This window comes from Solanum verrucosum, unplaced genomic scaffold (assembly GCF_900185275.1).
Source record: "Solanum verrucosum unplaced genomic scaffold, falcon-dt-bn FXZP01000113.1, whole genome shotgun sequence".
NCBI classification, from domain to species: Eukaryota; Viridiplantae; Streptophyta; class Magnoliopsida; order Solanales; family Solanaceae; genus Solanum; species Solanum verrucosum.
In genome coordinates this window covers 1,478,814-1,500,020 of record NW_026020105.1, presented here as the reverse complement: position 1 = coordinate 1,500,020, position 21,207 = coordinate 1,478,814, and the positions used below count along the sequence as shown (strand labels likewise).

Genomic DNA, 21,207 nt, shown 5'->3' with positions numbered 1-21,207 from the left:
AACAAGTCATATTAATTGTCAATTCTCAGCAAAAACATCTAATCCACACATTTTTCAGTTTAAAAACAACTAAATACATACAACGACATAAACCAAAATGATATTAGTTCTAAGTTTGCATCAGAATTTACAACATGATTATTTTAGATTGAGATATAAGATATAATAATCTCAAAATACAATACAAATCTTCATAACAGATTTTATTTCTTTATTCTTAGATATTACTACCCATGTATCTTCAGGCCTTAGGCCCGCTCGACCAAAATTATTCCTATTATACATCAAACTACGATCCATCTACACACAAAATTTGAATTTTTCAAACAAGAAATTAAGTCATCTTCCCAGTTAGTAGTATTAAGGAGATTCCTGCATTTGAGGCAACAGCTTCAGCTAGCATGATGATGATGATGATGCAGCCAATAGGCACTATTAAGGGTCAAGGACCTTTCTCGGTACAATGGTTTCTTAACTTGTCTCTCCTCATTATTGCACGATGGTTTATATCTATAGACTATAGTGTGTGTATATATATATATGTATAACTTTTCTCTCCTCAGTTAAAAAACAACCAAAATACATACAGAGACATGAACCAAAATGATATTAGTTCTAAATTTAAATCAGAATTCAACACATGATTATTAGGAGTTATTTAGAGTGAGATATAAGGTATAATAATCTCAAAATAAAATAGAAAATCTTCATAACCGATGTTATTTCTTTATTCTTAGATATTACTACCCATGTATCTTCTTCTAAATTATATGATACAAAACTTGCTAGCATTCATGTTAATCATCATGAGAAGTCAAAATAGGACATTAAGATAGAACAAGAGTAAAACCCAAAGTTAATTATATGTTCATGAAGTGAAAAGAGAATCACAAATTCTACTAATGCTTGCAGTAAATTGAAAGAGAGAGTCTGCATTGATGGATGCTTGCAATAAATAAACAATATAGTTACAACTTGGTTTAAAGATTGAAAGATTCACCTTTATTTGCAGAGAAAGAAATCGACACCGAGAATTTGAATCGATGACGAAAGCTTTGGCTTCAAACCGAGTGAGTTTCGAAGGTGAAAACTAAAATTTCAAACTGATGAGAGGCTTGACGACAATCGGAGGCTACACATCTGTAAAGCTATGGGGAAGAGACAAGTTAGGGCTTTTTTTAGCTTTTAGGTGAAGAGCAGGAAAGGAGATAAACTAAATTAAAAATGCCCTCTTATTTTAATTTAATAAAAATAAGCGACCTCATGAGGTCTCTTATTTTAAAATATTATTTTACAAATTTGACTAATAAAATGAGATCTCACAAGATATCTAAACCTAAATTAATATTTTTTTTATTTTAACAAATAGTGACCTCGTGAGGTCGCATATTTTATGCAAAGACATACTATAAAATAAAAAAATAAAAATAAGTCACTTATATTATTAATTAGGAAGATTTTTTTATAAAATTGACCTCACGAGGTCTCTCCTGTTAAAAAAAAATTAAAAAAAGTTATTGATGCAAATAGCGACTTCATGAGGTCTCTTTTTAGCGACCTATTTTTGAGGTCTCTTTTTTTAGGTCTCCTTTTGCAATTTTTTTAGTAGTGACTATAACTAAAGAGAATTGCATATGAGAACCCAAGAACGAAGAACACGAATCAGAACCTCAACCCTAATTAGTAGAATCTGACAGTACGGAGGCCGGACCTCGAACCGGATGCTCACAAGAAATATCCAAGTAACCAATCACAAATAACAAGTATAAGAGGCCGGAACTCTAACCGGATGCTCTATATAGGTATCTGAGCAATAGAGGTCGGACCTTAAACCGGATGCTCTATATAAATATTTGGGCAATAGAGGCCGGACCTTAAACCGGATGCTCTATAAAGGTGCTAATGTAGCTGCTGAAAGAGTCCTAATCGATCCACACTCATAAATGTCTGTGGAACGCCGTTCATACTTAGCCAATCAATGTAAGTCCTTGGAACCAAATCGAAAATCAAATTCAAATCGCGAAGTAGAATTAGTGTCGCCGATGTAACTCGTGAAGCCGTAACATCGGGGAAAATAAGGATAACTATAGTCAGAGAAAGAGTATCACCTAACTAAGGCCCAAACTATCAGACTCAAGTCTGCTACACCAGTCTACAGGGATCTAAGTCGGTCGAGCGACGTCAGGGCAAAACTAAGGCCTACTGGATCCGAATAATGTATTTCTAAGGCAAGCCCTAGGCAAACCTAAACTAAGGCCCAACATTCTTCAAATAAATAATAATTAAGCATGCAAGCACTCCACATAGCGAGGAGGGTCCGTTAATAACACAAAGCATGCTCACAGTTACCCGATAATTCCGGAAATAGGCCGAAAACATGATTTCTTAACACCTATGCAAGATTCAATAACTACCCAACCGAAATCCCAACTAATCAACATGCATTCACATTCTCGAGCTCAATCTAAAAGAGGAAAACCGTAGCCTACCTGTAGGCCGATCACACACGCTCCAAAATCACTCCTTCGGAGCTTTTCCTTTATGAACGGCCTCGAAACGCTTCCCCGCTATCAAAAATAGAGTCACAACGTTAATACGGTCGTTTAGACACCAAAATCACAACAAACAGAGACAGGTCAATTTTGGAGTCAATACGGGAATTGTGGGACCCGCGCCGGAAATTCCGAAATTAACCCCAAAAGTGGGTCCTAACCAGTTTCCCCCAGATCATGTCCCAAAATGGGACACAATTCGGGGCTCGGGAACAACACAATATCAACATGCAACTAAAACCCAAATTTCTCAAAAATTAGAAATGGGACAGCAGCTAATTCAGCGTATTTACCAAAAACGGGGGATCTGCAGTAAAAATTGACAACACCTCAATGTTCTCCTCGAAAAACCACTCAAGATAGCCTCAAAAATCACCAAAATCGGATCTAAAATGGCTAAGAAAACTAGTCTAAAAAATTTCCAAAATCAAGCTTACAAAAAGAGGTCTGGCAGCAGGTATTTTTCGAAATTTACCTCAAACGGGGACTCCAAATCACTATCTGAGCTCACCAACACATTGTCCTCGAAAAATCTCACAACTTAGCCTTTTGAATCACCCAAATCGGTTGAGAGATGAGAGAGAAATGAGGGTTTGAAGTTTGAAAAATGTTGCTGATTTTCTGCAATTTATTGCAGAAAATCAGCAACATTTCCAAAACTTAAAATTCCGATGTGGTGCTCCGATCTCGTTCGGAACCCCGTGCACGCAAACGAGATATGCAACCATATCAAATTCGATATTCCAGACTCAACGGCGCAGTCAAAATTTCCATCAGATGTCATTTCGATAAAAAGTGGGCCCCACTTCCAACAGCCCTTTTAAGTCAAAACCCACAAAAGGGCTCGGAAAGATATCGAAAACCTCCAGACACAAAAGAAGGGTCAATCTAGACCAAACTCGACATTCCGAAGCTAACCACGCTGACGAAATTCTCATCCGAGCGCGTTTACTCAGAATGTTGACCAAAGTCAAACTTAGGCTTACACTTAAAGTTAAAACGCCTAATCGCACCGACTCACACTGAAAACCTCGGGAGTCATGTCAACCATGCTACTAGCTTAAAATGACCCTTCCGGAGCTGATGGAATCGTCAGAATTGGATTTCGATGTCATCTTCTTGAACTTTTGATCGAAAATGATCGTTCAAGGTTCATAAGTTCCAAAACACAAAAACTCGCACCAAGACCAAACGAACGATCAGGTGACCGAACTGTCAGTCCCAGCAAGTCATAAATGACTTGGGGTCGCTATAGGAACGCTCTAAAAGACACACAGAAGGCAAGACACAGAAATGACCATGAGGGTCATTACAACAGGACCCATGGAACATCAAAATGCTACTACTAACAAACCATAAAACTGGAGTTGTACGAAAGCAAGCAGGTCTCACCTAAATCTGACGAACGGATGATGTGATCTCAAAAGTTGAAAATCCTAAGTACTTAAATCTGCATCATGAAAAGATGTAAGTCGAATGACATCAATACATTGAATGTACGAGTATGTTATCGGGCTGAATAAAATAAATAACTGAATTGAAATGCTGAACGTATCTCAACTAAGGAATAGCAAAAGTTACGATGAAAATCATTTAATGTTCTTACTGTATGGATGAAATAAAAGTAAATATTGAACTAAAGTGTATATATATATATATACACACACACTTTACTAGGGAGTTTCTCTAACCGACAACCATCACTATGTGCCTCATTATGATACAACATCTTACTCATGTTGCTAGATCCGCCCTATACCTTGCCAGAGTATAGAACACAACTAAATTGATGGATCAACTAAAAAGCCTTCTTGAGGCAGCTAAGGAGTTGCTCGTCTTGCGATACTATCTTATATACGGTGGCTGCGCAGTTTATGGGGGCTGTAAATTGTTTGTACTCTCCCTATATTGGTGCTCAATACTATATGTATGTATGTAAGCTCATGTAAAACACTCATTGCGTTGAGTCAATTACTCAAAAGGGTCTCTTTAAGAGTCAAATGAACTGTACACAATTTTTGTGAAAACTCTTTATACTTTTTCTGAAAATGGCACTATCTTTTCAATGTGAAAAATAATACCTACTTTAAGGGGTACCTGAACTTCTCTTTATTTGGTTAAAATATTTTTGAAACCTATTTATGTTCTTCTTAAAAATAGAAATTATTTTCTCAATGTGAAAATAGTACTTTTGAAACCATTTGTGTTCCCTTAAACTCATCTCAAAAGATACTTTAAAAATACTCTTGAATCCACTTTAAAATTTCAAAACCAATGCATGAAAATAAATGCACAACGGAGTTCAATAAAATTCTCATCAACTAGGGTTCATGTGAAATATAAGCATGAACAACAACTCAAAGATATCAATGCACATAATATTGCAATCTCATAATATAGAAATTTAAAATTCAGAACAAGAACATAACTCATATCAAGCATTTCATAAAAATTGAGGGTAGAACCTTATATTCAACTTGCTACTGAATTAAGATGTAGGGCGTGAGGACGAACTAGTCCAACACTATGAATGAACTTACATATCTTATACGTTCCAAATTCTTGAGAAAAGATGAGAGCTTTGGATGAAAAGATGGCAAGAATTTGTTTCTTGAACCTTAGAGGTGGATTTTCTTGAAAATCTATGAATTTCATGAATAGAAGATATTAATTGGTGTTTAGATGAAGAAATATGAAATTATATGGTCAAATCTTACCTTGGATGATGGATGAACCTTAGAGGAAGGTAGTTTATTGAAAACTTATCTTTCTAAGGTAAATTTATGAACTAGGGAGGTAAACTATGTTTTTAGGAATTTTTAAAGGACGCAGACATCCACGCTCCCGTGCGGAAAACGCCTCAGGCGCGCAGCCAACTGCGCAGGAAGGCAGTAGCTACTGCCTCGGCATGCGCCCACGCGAAAAATGCTCGGTCATCACGTGGAAAGATAGTGTCCAGTAAAATGGGCATAACCTTTACTTCAAAATCCAATTGATGCAAACTTGGTGGCGTTGGAAAGAAGACTCAAATGCCTTTACTTTAATATATTATAGGTAACATAACTCTTCATATTCTAAGAGATATGGTCGTATGAATTTAACTCAAGTAGAATCTTGCATCAAAACTTAATCGATAAGGAATCTTTCAACTCAACTTTGTGCTAGGGGATTCTTGTGACCTTGATTCATCTCCAAATTTATTCCAACACTAAATAATTGACCTTAACACCTAAGAAAAATTTATGAGTCACCCAATACGATTTTATAGGTAAATAAGGAATGATTCAGGTCTTAGATTAGAATTTTTTAGGATGTTACATGCAGGTTATACACCGTTAATGGATAGATTTTGGCCTTCTCCCGGCCATATGCTAGATGTTATGTCCTTAAAGACTTGTAGACTTGTGTTATATCTCTATTATGTCATATATGGCCTTATGCCTTGTTATTTATTGATGTCTCAAATATCAAGAACTTATTTAACTTTGAATTTATCACATAAAAGTTATTCTTTTATTTGGGGTGTCATCATATTTTCAATACAAAATATAAGAATTCAGATGAGATTATATTACGATCCAAAAAGGGTCATGAGTGGCACCCATTTTTAACTTTTTAGGTGGGTGAACCAACAAATTCAAATCCCAACTTATATTAATTGTTCAACTTACAAAATATAATCATAATGCGGAAACTCAAATAGTATTAATATAAGAAAAAAAAAGTCACTAGAGTCTATTACATATCATTTTCAAAACCTAAAAGTCATCACATCAAGGACATTTAATCCCCAAACACTAAGTCCAAGAGTATCAAAGACACCATAATAGATAAATAAAATAGCTTGTGTCTGAAATCTAAGGACATCATGTCATGACCTAGAGAATCCAACAAGAGCTAGAAGGAATAGCTCACCTTGGAATCTAATATGCTGGAGACTGGCTAGAGCTGAGGGCGAGTCGAAGTTGCCAGTACACTTGTTGCACTCCACAAAAGGAAAACGAAGAAAAAAATACAAGTAGGGTCAGTACATGATATCATCGGCAGACTCAAAATAGAAACTAATATGCACAAAGTTATAACATGAAATCAACTATAGCACTTAGCAGGTGACAAGCAACAAGCAATATGAACGGGTGATGACAACAATGAAACAAGTACGTAATTAGTCAACAATAGCAAGAACACACATGAGGTCCACACCACGCTCTTTCGGGAAATGGGTTCTTTGAGATTGAGTTATTAAATTATTTTATTATGTTTTCTGTTAATGTTATCGTGTCGGAACATGGCCTCTGATCAAAATATATTGTGTCGGCTTGTGGCACCCGATCCAACAATATAGTTAATTCATCATTCTTTATCATCACTTTTCACTTCATTAACAATATTTCATCAAGCCTTCTTTATTCAAGGCATCACTTTGATAGAGCAAGTTCAACATTATGGATTTAATTTCGCGGTCTTGGGATTAAAGACCAACCACAACAACATATAAATCTTCCAAACCACAGTAACTAAGTACATAGAAAATTTCACAATATTACTAAATTACTATCAATCACTAGTAAGAATTTCTCTATCACATAGAACAAACCATAACCTACCTCAATCGAAGAACCGAAGTCAAGTAAACTAATTTCCCAATGCTTTTCCTTTACTCAATGCATCAGAATGTTCCCAATCTATCAAGAATACATAATTGGTAAGTAAACGCGCTTAATTTTATAATCAAGTTCCTAATTTTGATGTCAATTAATATGTAGTCTTCTATTTCCTAAATTTCAAGCCTAGGGTTAAGTCTTAATTCTTTCAATATCATAAATTTAATAGTATTTATATAATACAGTACATCTAATATTTAATTATATGTCTCAATATATCAAACTTAAATCATAATATGGTTACAAAATGGTCGTAGCATTACTGATAAGTGATAAGCTTGCAGGCTTGATATATCCTTATTCAAGACTTTTCAACTATTTGATAATCATTAACCCAACATTACAACATCATTAACCATAAAATTTGTCTCCAAAAGTATTAAGAATACATGTGCAACAACATTATATAATAATTGAAAGAAGCAATAGCTTCTAAAGACAAAATAATATATATAATACTTTCTCCTGTCTCTATCATTTACCGTAATTTTTTCATATATTTTGAATTTATACATTATTGTAACTCATAATATTTTTCTATATAATTTATAAATATATAAATTTCATTTTAAAAAAGTGAAAATTCCATGAGCAAATTTCCAGTCAAATTTAAATTATTTGATTCTCGAAAAACAAAAAGTATCACATAAATTGGGGACGAAAGAATAGTATCTTAAAAGGACCAATGAGAAAAGAATTCTTGAAAAGACATGTAGTGCATGGAGTGTGTGCATAAAAATCACATTAATTTATCATGTTTAACCAATAAATTAAGGTGATAATAGATACATTCATTAATCATTATGAATACAAAGGTACATGTATAGAATCGGACTTAAAGTTATATTAATCCATAATGTTAATTACGCTTGCTTACTCAAAGACAATGTAGACATGAATTAGCTATACATAGATTCAAATTTCTACCAAACATATATAGTATTAAATAATATCATACATAATATAGGAATTATTTATTTTATTGTGGCCTACCAAACGAAACCTATTGTCTTTGAAAATTGTTAAGCAGTCGTTCGGTATATAGGATGTGATGAACAAAAATATCCCACCTTCTGAACAGTAGTCCTAATATTTACAACGTGTGAATTGTTGAGCGTTTCTTATATATATATATATATATATAATATCTCTTCTTCTTCTTCTTCTTCTTTCTTTTCTACTCCTCTATTTTTTTTTCTCTTTGATTTGTAGACTTGTATGGCAACAAAAAATCATCTCAGTTATTCGAGACAACGACTACTTCTAATCATCATCTTGTCTTCACTCATTTAAAGAAAAAAACTAAGTACTTCAACAGGGCAATTGTTGGCTCATGGAAAGGAATTGAAACCAGTTTACAACAAAAAAGGATTAAAGAAAACCTTCCGTTTTGACGAAAAAAACCATGTCTGGATTATGAAAGAATATCGTCCAACCGATAATATACTCTCACAACGTGGTCAAATTCGACATGAGAAGGATTTGCATTAAGAGGAGCGTCAATTCTTCTCAGGTTATCATCCCTTCGGATCACAATGTAGAGAATTTTCTTGATTCTCTACTAATTGCTCAGTATCAGTTTCAAGAAAATCAAGATTTCCAATGAGAACATGAGCCCAGTTAGTTCAAAAGAAGAAGAATGCTCTGTTTCTGTGATTTATCAAGAAACTCCCTCTGTTAGTTTAGTCCAGAAATAGAGCATTCTTCTTCTTCTGCAGCACTCACATTTGACGAAGATTTTTATATTGGTTTTACAGATATATGGAGTTAAGAGTTGGTGATAGTTGATACAACTCAAATCTTACAATTTTGTTTGCCCAATTGTATATGTTTTTTATTTTCATCTGTCAATGCACTTACACTTTTCTTTTTATACTTTGTGGTTTAGAATTATTTTTTTATAAAAATATTTCCTTATACATGAAAAGAAAACTGCACTATTTGAAAAAAATAATGGTCCGAGGATTTTCACATATAGCCACTCAAAAACAAGTTAATTATGCTTCATAGCTATAGTTTGCTAATTACGATTCGTAGCTACATGTTAGAGAGAGGAGAGAGGCGAGCGAGAGAGGGCAGAGAATGGAGAGAGACGAATTGTATATGTATATTTGTTGATATATATGTATATCTGTCAAATAATTGTATATATGTAACTGATATACATATGTATTTGTATATCTGGCGAATGAGATTGAGAGAGGTAGGAGAGAGGCGAACAAGATTGGGAGAGGGGGGGGGGGGGGGGGGGGGCAGAGGCAAGCGAGAGAGGACACAGAGTGGAGACAGACGAACTGTATATGTATATATGTCATGTAATTGTATATATGTAACTGATATACATATGTATTTGTATATCTGGCAAGCGAGACTGAGAGAAGGAGGAGAGACGCGAGCGAGACTGGGAAAGGGAGGAGAGACGTGAGCAAGAGAGGGCACAAAGTGGAGAGAGATTAATTGTATTTGTATATCTGTCATATAATTGTGTATATGTGTATAATTTGTATTTGTATATGTATAAGCGACATAATTACAACTAAATGTAAGTTGCAAACCGGAATTAATTCAAATCATAGTTATATTAGCTAATTAACTAATATATGTTTGCTTATCCACATGATTTTTCCAAAATATAAAATAGGATAGTTCTGAACATAAAAATAATGACTATGAAACAAGGAGTTTTTCGGTTGGTAAGCGATAAGCACCCCTCACTTTCAGTTCGATGATCATGAGTTTGAGTCATTGAGGGAGCAAAAAGATGAAAGCTCCGACGGAGAGGCCTAGAGAGGGATAAAAATAAATTTAAAAAAACAAGAATAACTATCATAAAATTAATTAATTGATTTTCCCTTGAATTGTTTCTTCGTATAAACATTCACGAAGCCAAAAAAATCACGGCGATGGAAGGAATATTATAGTACAGCACAATATTTTATATCAATTATTATTTTAAGAAACGTGCAAAATTTAAAATAGACAAGTAAAATAGATCGAATGAAATATATTATCGTGTTTGAGGAACACGCTCAGTCACATTTAGGGTTGTCAAAACGAGTCTAATTTAATATCAAATTCAACCCGTTTAAGATTCTTTATTTGCATTGAGTAATGTATGTTCCTATATTGAATGTATGAAATATTATCTCTTTTATTTATCCATTGTTTTTATTTGTAAATTAAAATTTGCTTTTCTCAGACCAAAATAATCTCAAAAAGTTAAATAATAATTTTTTCATAGAATACATGCTAAGTGAGTCATCATAAATGTATGTTTATTTGATTGGTATAATGTATGGTAACTTTCCACTTCAAAATCAAGAACTTACTTTTTATTTTCTTCGGTTGAAATTCAAATTGTGGTTATAAAAGCTAAATTACATTGATATGTTAAAATTGTTAAAATTAAGCGAGTCAAATTGAGCGGATCGCAACCAGATTTTCAGCCCATTTAAGCTTAATCAATTTTAATCCAAAATAAATTTAAATAGATCATGATCTAACCTAATTTTTAATTCAAACTCATTTTAATCTCTCTAATTTCAGTTCAACTTGTCCATTTGAGACCCTAATCACATCACATATGTTACTAATATGAAAGTGTATTTTAAATGAAAAAGTTGTGAGTTTTATATGTATTTATTTTCTCTATATATATAAGTGGCTTGACAAGCACCTCTCAAGTGTCTTGCCAGCTTACCGACCAAGTCTTAGATCATCTCCAATCCACCTCTATTTTACTCTCCATTTTCTATATTTGGAGAGTAAAATAGAGAATGAACACTCCAACCCACCTCCAAATCACCATCTATTCTTCAAATTTAGGAGGTGAATATTAACTATTATTCACACTCTCTATTTCACTTTTTTATTATTTTATTATTATTTCTATTTACTTTCTAATTAACATATTATTTTACATATAATTCCATTAATTAAATATCTAATATTCATAATTATTTTTTAAATGTAATATAATATTTTTAAAAATATTATTTAATATATACTATTTTAATTTCAAATTAATAGTGTTTTTTTTCTAATTTTAGTGAATAATAAAATTTTATTTTATTATTAATTTTAATTATAAAGAGTACGCAAAATTTAAATGGCAAGATGAAAAAAATTAGTTTAAAAATACAATACATGATATGATAATTTAAATACAAGATAACAATACAGTACATAACATAATAATTTAAATACAAGATAACAATACAATATAATACATAACATAATAATTTAAATACAAGATAAAATACAATACATAATTGATCACAACAATAATTTAAAAATGTAATCTTCATATTCACCATTAGATGGATTTCATCTTATTATAAACGGTTGGATGAGATTCTCATCAGTACATTTAATATATTTTAGATAAAACATTACATATTATATAATGAACACCATTTACCACTTGAAGTCTGCACATTCATTTCATTTCAAAACATATTCAAGTAATTTGGTTTGTCCTTTGGAAAATGAATTTCAATCTTAGAGATTGTTCTAATAATAATGATGAATATTTTTCTTCTTCGTCATCATCTTCCTTAGATTTGAAATTTTTTTCCTAGTACAGAACATCATGATAATTTAATAAATCATCTATGTATGAACAAATACATGTTCCAACAAGTCTACAAAATCATACTAATGAAGTTTTCATAGGTGGCTCCATTTCAGGTCATGTGGTAATCAATCGTGATCGTGAGGCGGCTGATGATAATTTATTTCGTGATTATTTTTCAGCCACACCACACTTTAATGATGCAATATTTCGCCGTCGTTCACGACACGTACTTTGAACAACGCATTGATGTGCTGGGTAGATTTGGATTATCTACTTTGCAAAAAATCACCACTGTGTTTAGAATGTTGGCATTAAAGATCACGACACATACTACATGATATAATGAATACATGTATTATATTGCACAACATGATAATTGAGGATGAACGTGATCTCAATGCACCAATTCAAGATGCCGTAGAGGCTCCAACTCCAACTATAGAAATGGTGGTAGATGAAAATCTCCGGTTTGAACAATTTTTAGCTAGACATAAAAAAATTAAGAACAAAAAATGTTCATTTTGAACTCCGTAATGCATTAATAGAGCATTTATGGGAGCAACGTAATAATTTTGAAAATTGAGTGTTTATGTAATTGTATGTCACTTTTATTTGAATTTGTCCCCTAATTTATGTATTATATTATATTTTCTTGCAATTTATGTTATTTAAAAATTTAGAATAAAATATAATTTCATATCACATTAAAAATTATATAAAGTAATTATTTGGGAAAAAAATAAAGAATTTATATTATGAAATAAGAAAATAAGAATGAAATAAAAATAATAATATAATATTGAGGAGAGAGAAATAAAATCATTTAAAAAAGTAAAATAGAGAATTGAGTTGGAGTTGATTATCTGAAAAAATAGAAAGTTTTATATTTGGAGAGTAAAATAAAGGATTGGGTTGGAGATACCCTTATTTTGGTATTTACAAAAATTTAATGCTTTAACTTTTTTTTACTTCATCGTTACATGGATGTGCATTTTCTTAAAGTCATACTCCCTCTGTATCAATTAAATTGACTTACTTTCCTTTTTAGTCAATTTCAAAAGGAATGATATATTTATATATTAAATAATAATTTAATTATAAAATGTTTATTTTACCCTTAATAAAATGATTTACAGCTACACAAATTTCTATCATTCATTTTGGATCACAAGTTTTAAAAGTCTACCTTTTTTTCTTAAATTTCGTATCGAGTCAAACTACCTCACATAAAATAGGACGGAGGGAGTACTATTTTCAATTATTTAAAGTCTATCTTTTGAATGCTTCTAGACAATTTTACTGAATATGTGGGCCCACTTGCATTGTGCTCCATATACGTGTGATTACTGCCTTTTTGAGACTATCTCTTTTTACTTGTGGGGCCAACTTTACACTTACTGTAGTTATATTGATAATTATAATTGCTAATTAAATATTTGCATTAATAACTTAATCCTGGATGTTTTTGTACATGTTTCAAACGACGACATTGTGGTAACTTTATTAAATTATATAAAAATATTATAAATCACAATAATAATTGGTCTAAAATATTTAAAAACATTCAGTTAATTAGGATAGAGAAAGTTAGAAAAAAATGACATAAAAATAATATAAGTCACGATAATTAATAATTTAAAAAGTTAAAAGACATAAAAAAATTTAATTGACTATCAAATTTCTACCAGTGCTACATAAATGGAATAGAGAGAGTAACATAGTATTAGTTAAAACTTACGTAAAATAAGTACCATAATAGTTAACAACTTAAAATATCTAAATATCATATTAAAATTCAATTGACTCTCCAAATTCTATTTATGTCACATAAATTGAAACTAAAAAATACTGTCTCCGTCCACTTTTAGTTGTTATAGTTTCATAAATTACAATAGTTAACGACTTAAAATATCTAAATATCATATAAAATTTCAGTTGACTTTCTAAATTTTATTTATGTCACATAAATTGTAAAATATACTGCTTCCATCCACTTTTAATTGTCATAGTTTCATTTTTTAGAGTCAAACAATAATAACTTTGACTAATATTTTACGATATATTTTTTAATCATATTGATATGCAAAAAATTGAAATTTATATTACTTTTCATATAATTTTTGAGTATCTAAATTTTTTATTTAAAATATCAAATTAATATAATCTAATTTAACTTTAAAAATTAATCAAATTGACTTTTAGAAAATATAACATAATAATAAAAATCAACAGAGAAAGTAACATATATTGAACTCGACTCGTGCTAGCACGGTCCTGTATCTAGTATCTAGTATAGAGAGAGATAACAAATGAGTGCAAGTTTAGGTGGCAATTTTTCCTTGCAAGTTGCAACTTAGCCGCCACATTTGAAAACACAAATTCTAATATTCCCCGTTTCACAAATAATGACATTTTTTTTTTAGTCAGTTTAAAAAAGAATGATTTTTTTTCTTTTTTGATAACATATTACTTTTTGTTTTTCACGTGGCATGTTTAAGACCACAAGATTAAGGACAATTTTGTACATTTGACATAATTTTAATTTAGGACCACAAAATTCAAAAATCTTCTTTATTTACTTAAACTCTATATCAAGTCAAACCAAGTCATTCTTTGTGAAATGGAGGAAGTAATATATAGTCTATTATCTAATTCGATCTTTTTCACCTAACAAGATTTTTTTCTAAATAATTAATTCAAAATGCTTGTCATTCTAATAGTATTTCCTCCGTTCATTTTTATTTATTCAATTTAAATAAAATAATAATACATAATTTATCAATTTATATTTATTTTATCCTTATTATCATAACTCACTTCAATCATATTTCAATGAGAGATAATGTATGAGTAATAATTAGAATGGATATAGTAAAAGTGTCATTTTATTTATTATCCTCTCCGGCTCAAATATAATTATTTGTTGTGTTTTCTTCTTTACACGTTCCTTGAAAAATTATAAATTAAGAGAATTTTAATTATTCTATCCTTTTAAAAATATATAATCTCTTTGCATTGAATATTTACTCTAGTATCATCACTCCATAATTAAAGTGTTTATAGTCCTTAAAAACAGTTAATATTAAGGATTAAATGAGAAAAAATATTGATTTTATCTTGAAATTTTAAAATAATAAAGTTGAGATAACTATTTCAAGAATTACAAAATATAATTTAAGATAAAGAAAATATATATTTTTAGAGGGTGTGCCAAGTCAAATATAAACGAACAGAGTAATGGATAGATGATGAACCTTCTTCAATTAATTGCATGTCCAATAGCTAGGGTTCAACTTGAGAAAAAGATATTATTTTCAAGGCCATTAATTCCAGCTCTTCAGTATTAATCTTTAATTTCTATTTTCACCAAGTGGGTAGTGTATAATATAATTAGTCTATGCCTATAAATAATGGACATTTATCTATTGTGGTTCCATACAAAAGATTTACAATGAAGTTTCAGCTACTTTACTCCCTCACAATTTGTGTGGTGAGTTGTATTTTCTTTATATGTATATATTTGCTTTTTTATCGTTCACAATTTAATTAATTTTCATCTTTTTCTAGTTATCATTTAATTCTGAAAGTTAACAAAATTGTTTATTGTTGTACATATGTAGTTAGCTTTTGTAGCAAGTAGTGATGCAGCTATATCTCCGGAGGTTTATTGGAAAATAAAATTGCCCAACACTCGTATGCCCAAAGTGATCAGAGATTTTCTTTCCCAAGCAGGTTAGTCTTAGTTTGAGTCGATAGATATTGTTTGAGGGAGTTAATTTAACGGTCATTGAGTAATTAGTCTTGTGAAATTTCAATTAAAATTTAATTGAAATCTAGAAATTTATTGCTAATTTGTTGCGAAATGAATTTGCAAAAAATAAATCTATGACAGTGAAAAAGATTCTAGCACAGAAAAAAATAAGAGAAATGTTTACTATAGTTAATTAAACAAATAATATGCATGCATCCTGTTAATATTTTTAAGGAGCATGTAAACAAGTTAATTAAGACGAAGGAAGAAATAGTCATTGACCGGTGAATGATATTTCCAATTAGTGACATTTAATGTCTCTAGAACTTAGGGGTCGTTTGGTGTGAGAGATTAAAAATAATAGTGATGGAATAAGGAAATAGTGATGGGATGATTTTTTTTTTTATCTTGTTTGGTTGCCATATTTGGGATAACTTATCCCACCATTTATATCATAGTAATGGGATAAGTTATCCCATATACATGGTGGAATAAGTTATCTCAGGATAGCTAATCTTGTTCCCAACCAAACGATTAGACAGTTTGATATCCTAACCGCAATGCCAAACAAGCTCTTATTCTGAGAGAAATAATACCATATCGATTGGATCTGAAAAAATAATTATTCAGCCAGATGAACTTTGGCTAGATGATTGTCCATTTTGTTACCCATCAAATTACTCTTTTTCTTACTTAAACTATTTTTGAAGCCAACTTAATTTGATCATTATTCAACCATTTGGAGAAAAATCATTAGGGTAACTAGCACTTTTTCCTCCATTATTCAATTATTTGGAGAAAAATCATTAGGGTGATCACTTGCACTTTTTCCTCTATTTGGTGTTGGTTTTTAATTTTTACTTGTAATAAATAATTTTTTATGATGTATAAATTCATATTATTGTATCATAATTTTTCACATGGCTTTTCAATTTCTTAAAAGACCTTATGCCCCACTAAATATAAATTCAGTTGCGAGGGGCATTAATTAAACACTTATTCATCTGAAGGATAAAAATTGAAGGTCAGTCCATTTAAATAGAAAATTAATCGTACTATTTTATGTATGAAATAATTGTTATTGTGTTGCCACAGAGAATGACATTGGTGACACAAAGGAGAAAGTGTATTATGGTTTGCACCAACATGGAATTTGGGTTTTTAGTGCTGCTACTGATGAAGAGATTCATAACCTAAAAAGGGAAACCCCAAATGCACATCTTCGACAAGTAATTGAAGAAAGTATTAATAGTGATTTTCAAGATAATAATTTCCTTTACAAACCTTTCTTCTTAGAAAACGACTTGGAAAAAGGAAACATCATCAATTTTCCCTCTCTAAAAAATAAAAACGAAGCACCCATTTGGCCTAGACAATTTGTTGAATCGATTCCCTTCTCATCGAAAAAAATTCCAGAAATCCTAAACCATTTCTCAATAAATAGTTCAAAGGACGCTGAAACAATCAAGGAAACAATTAAATTTTGTGAATCGCCAACGAAGAAAGGACAAAAGCAAAATTGTGCAACTTCTTTGGAGTCTATGGTAGATTTTGGGATATTCATGCTTGGAACAAACAATGTTAAGGTAATTGCAACGGAAGTACAAGGGGAAAATCAAATGTTGTTGCAAAAATACACTATTGAAGAAGTTGAACAAATAGGTGAGGGGGTTAACATGGTATGCCACAAACTTAACTACGCGTATGCAGTACATTTTTGTCATGGTGGAGGAATTACGAAGACATTTATGGTATCGATGATTGGTGTTGATGGAACAAAAGTTAAAGCAGTATCGATATGTCACAAAGATACATCTCTTTGGAATCCGAAAGGATTGCCTTTTGTAGTGCTTAATGTTAAGCCTGGAACTACGACAATTTGTCATTTCCTTGAAGATGATCAAATCGCCTTTTTACCTTATGAAGACGCCTAACAAAATGGCTAAATTTAAATCCTAAGAGGTGTAATAAACTAAATGGTCCACAAATAAATTATGACTACTTTTACTATGAATATGTGTGTGCTATAGCAACCTACTGCACCAGACATAAGAAATTGAAATAAACTTTATAAAATTGTTTGGTAGCTAGTTAGAATTATATTTATACTAGTTCTGGACACGTGCAACGCATGTGTATTCCAAATTTTTAAAATAAAACTGTTTACCATTTACAGTTTTTGATAGAACAAAGGAAGAGAGTAGATTGTTTTGTGAATATTTCCTTACAATCATACTCTAAAACCAAAGTACATACTGAGTTCTTTTATTTTTCAAAGAATTTTTAGTGATTCTTGAACTACTCTATGTGTGATTCATTATAATGACACAAGAAACTGTTATCAATTTTTTTTTAAAAACAAAAAAATGATTGTAGTATTTAAATCATGACAAACATGGAAATGTGATTCAACTACAAATACAGTGAAGCCGGTATTATACCAATTGATCAACAATAACTTAAAAGTAGGAAGAAGTTTTTGTGTTTTGTGCCCCTACCTAACATATATTTGTATCCTTTTCAATTACATTCATTTTTTAACGATTTGCATCCTAACATTTATATTTTCCTTTAAAATCATAAAAAAGATGTATATTCTATTGTTATTTGTAACGACAAAATAGGGAACATAAATTCAAATATCCCTTGAAACTAATTGTGAGTGGTAGATCGTGTATTTCTTATACTACTATTTTAGTTTCTTGCTAAAAAATTAAAAACATAGAAGATATACATTTGAGTAGAGAAGAAAAACTTCTAGCGACATGTCTTTGACGGAAGGAAAATATCAATACCTTTAGATTGCAAACGATCTTATTCCATCTGCAAAATTTCAAATCATTAATCAAATTTCAAAAGAACATCCAAAAATATTTTGAGGTTCATACATGGAAAGTAAAAAAAAAAACAAAATTGGAAAAAAATAAATAAAAATTGCAGAAGAAAATATTTTTCCCAACAAAAGAAGAAAGATTGGAGAAAGATTATGTGATTTGACACTAAGGTGTCAAAAGGATTAATGATTATGAATGAATAAATTGTGTAATGGACTGAAACTTCAAAATAAGAAATGTTGTGAAAGGATTGTAATCTAAATTACTATGTATTAAAAAATATGTTATAATAATTATTGGTAGATGAACCAATCATCCATATAACAGTAGAAGCTTCAGACTAATAAATGTTGGAATGAGAAAAGGTTGTATTTTACTTACTATTAAGAAATATGCTACTATAATAATTACTGGCAAATGAACCATCTATTACTTACTCGGTTTCAGTGCATCTAATATTATTCCCTTGGTTTAATAAGTACTACTTATATATTAAAATGGTAGTTGTTGGACTTTAAATGCTACGTTTATACAATTAAAATGTTATTATTTATTAAGATATTAAGATTAAATTTTAAATTTTTATTTAGTGTAAGGGTAAAATGGTAATTCAACTTTTTACTTTGGAGCTTTATACACTAGAGGGGCATAGCCCGTTAAGCACGGGCCCAACATAATTAATGTGTTCTTCATAGAGAATAATTGTCACTGAACATTATGTAAATCATTAATCACAAGGAATTGATTTGTTCAAGTTATGAGTATGTATTAGTAAGGACGATCTAGTACGTTATAGAATTAAACAAAGTATGTTCAGTCAATATGAAGATTATATACATTATACAATACCAAATTGTCGATAAAATAGAAGACATTAAAATGTTGAGTCAACACAAACAACTTGCACCCCAAAATATCGAGGAGGGAGGAAAAAAAGGAAAATGCTCAAAAAAGTGTCATAACTTCCGAACTATCTACTTTAGCGATGTTACAACTTCTGAACTATCCGATGTGCCATAGGGACATCAACTCTTTCAACTCTTTGTACATTTATTTTTCTTTGCCCAAATATTACTATTTGTTGTTCCTGCAATTATTGAAAAGCGCACACACCAGCACAAGTTCATGTTAAGTGTATCAACTTCAATATTTGCACAAATTGAATATTTATACCAAGATTGTAAAAAAGAATATGTATAAAAATAGAATATTTAGACAGGAGAAAGTTAAACTGTTAAAGTGGTTCTTTAGGATTGAACTTTCAATTTTATCTACTTGTCTTTTCATACATGTTAACTAAGCAAAAAACATCTTATAAATTAAAGGTACACATTTGCTTAAGTCCTCTCTTAGCAACTGAGTCAAAAACTCTATTCCAGATAAATTTGCAAGGGTGTGGTATATATTTAGGTACACAAGTTCTTCTTTCTATTGATACGTAATATAATCTGTAAGCGTGAAGGAGAATTTATCTCTAAAATAGTATTTGTATTAACCAATAGGTCGATAAAAGAGTGAGAAAAATAAAATTACATGTGTTGTCTTAATCACATTGTTTTTCTCTTTGGCTACCCTTAAGAGGAAGCTACCTTCAGATATTATGGATAGATTACTTTTTTCTTGGCCTGTTAAAGTATGATCATATACTTTAGTATGCAGTTTATTTCACTGATCTCAGCAATTGATGCTATCTAAATTCTTGTACTTGGGCATTATAGCTTTTGGATCTAATAAAATGATAATAAACCTCAAGTAAATTAAAGATGATGACACGGAGAGACGGTATATGATCTGTCAAAGCCGATTTTTCAATAACCTTACTTCTTAACATTAAAAATTTGAGTCTCTCTTTCCAGATAAAAACATATTATAACTGCATTTCTGCCCTTTCATCTAGTTTACTACTCTTGACTTGAGATTTTCAATTCAATAAATCAAAAGCTGAATAACAAAATTTTAAAGTAAAACCTATTTCATATGTACAATCACAAAAATGTGGAAACTTAATCATTGGATATTATGTGTGTCAAGTTATCACACATAGTACTTCATTAAGGAAACAAAAATCAAGATGGTCTGCCACATGCTATGGGAAATTTCAAAATAGAGTTAGTTATATTGAATGATCTTTATTTGAGCTCATAATTAAATCTATCCATTAGGTAAATTAATATAAGTGAAGATTATCTAATCGTTCTTAGCCATTAATAGTCATTCTATTTTATATCATCCTCTTATAATACATATATGATAGAAGTTACTACAAAAATAACAAACGAAATCTACATCACTTATTAAAGTTAAATCTAGAGTTGAAGTGTTTTCAAGTTTTGCATCCCAATACTATATCCAAGAACAACTCTAAATACAAAACGCAACATCATAATCCGCCACTTACCATTAACAGTACACAAAATAGAACATTATAATTCTTTTTTAAGAAAAAGGAGCCAAAATTTAAAGAGCCTGGAAAAAGTATGTGAAATTGTACCTGAAGGACTTGAAAATTATGAGAATCCGAAATCAACCCTTCTCATAGTTTAGCCTGCTTGTTGTTATGTTTTAGACCTTGATTGTTATTTGATCACCTTACCTCAGTCAGAATATAATTATTAGTGAGCAAGGATCCAAAGTACTAATTGGCAAGTATATGATATATCAAACATCTTTGAATCACAAAGAAATTTACTTCAGAAGAACTCAAAATAAAAGTAGGTGATCTTTTAGTGGTGCCAGAATACTATTTTTCTTCCATCACCTGAAACAAATCGTACATTAAATTATTTATGCACCATTAAATTTTTCTACCCCACACTTTTGTAATCATCTT

The 21,207-nt window shown here is 30.7% G+C and overlaps 1 protein-coding gene across 1 annotated transcript; it reads left to right on the top strand.

Annotated features, from left to right (window-relative positions):
• Positions 1-15,243: 15,243 nt before the first annotated feature.
• LOC125825199 (BURP domain-containing protein 5-like) lies at positions 15,244-17,477 on the top strand. Its single transcript, XM_049504533.1, has 3 exons — positions 15,244-15,282; positions 15,413-15,524; positions 16,639-17,477. The coding sequence occupies exons 1-3, from the start codon at positions 15,244-15,246 to the stop codon at positions 17,475-17,477; spliced, it is 990 nt and encodes a 329-aa protein (XP_049360490.1).
• The last annotated feature ends 3,730 nt before the right edge of the window (positions 17,478-21,207 follow it).

What these genes read in the sequence shown, in the direction of transcription:
- LOC125825199 (XM_049504533.1), top strand. Translation starts at nt 15,244, where the DNA reads ATGAAGTTTCAGCTACTTTACTCCCTCACAATTTGTGTG. An exon ending in ACTCCCTCACAATTTGTGTG is followed by an intron (nt 15,283 to 15,412) that starts GTGAGTTGTATT and finishes GTACATATGTAG; the next exon opens with TTAGCTTTTGTAGCAAGTAG. An exon ending in AGATTTTCTTTCCCAAGCAG is followed by an intron (nt 15,525 to 16,638) that starts GTTAGTCTTAGT and finishes GTGTTGCCACAG; the next exon opens with AGAATGACATTGGTGACACA.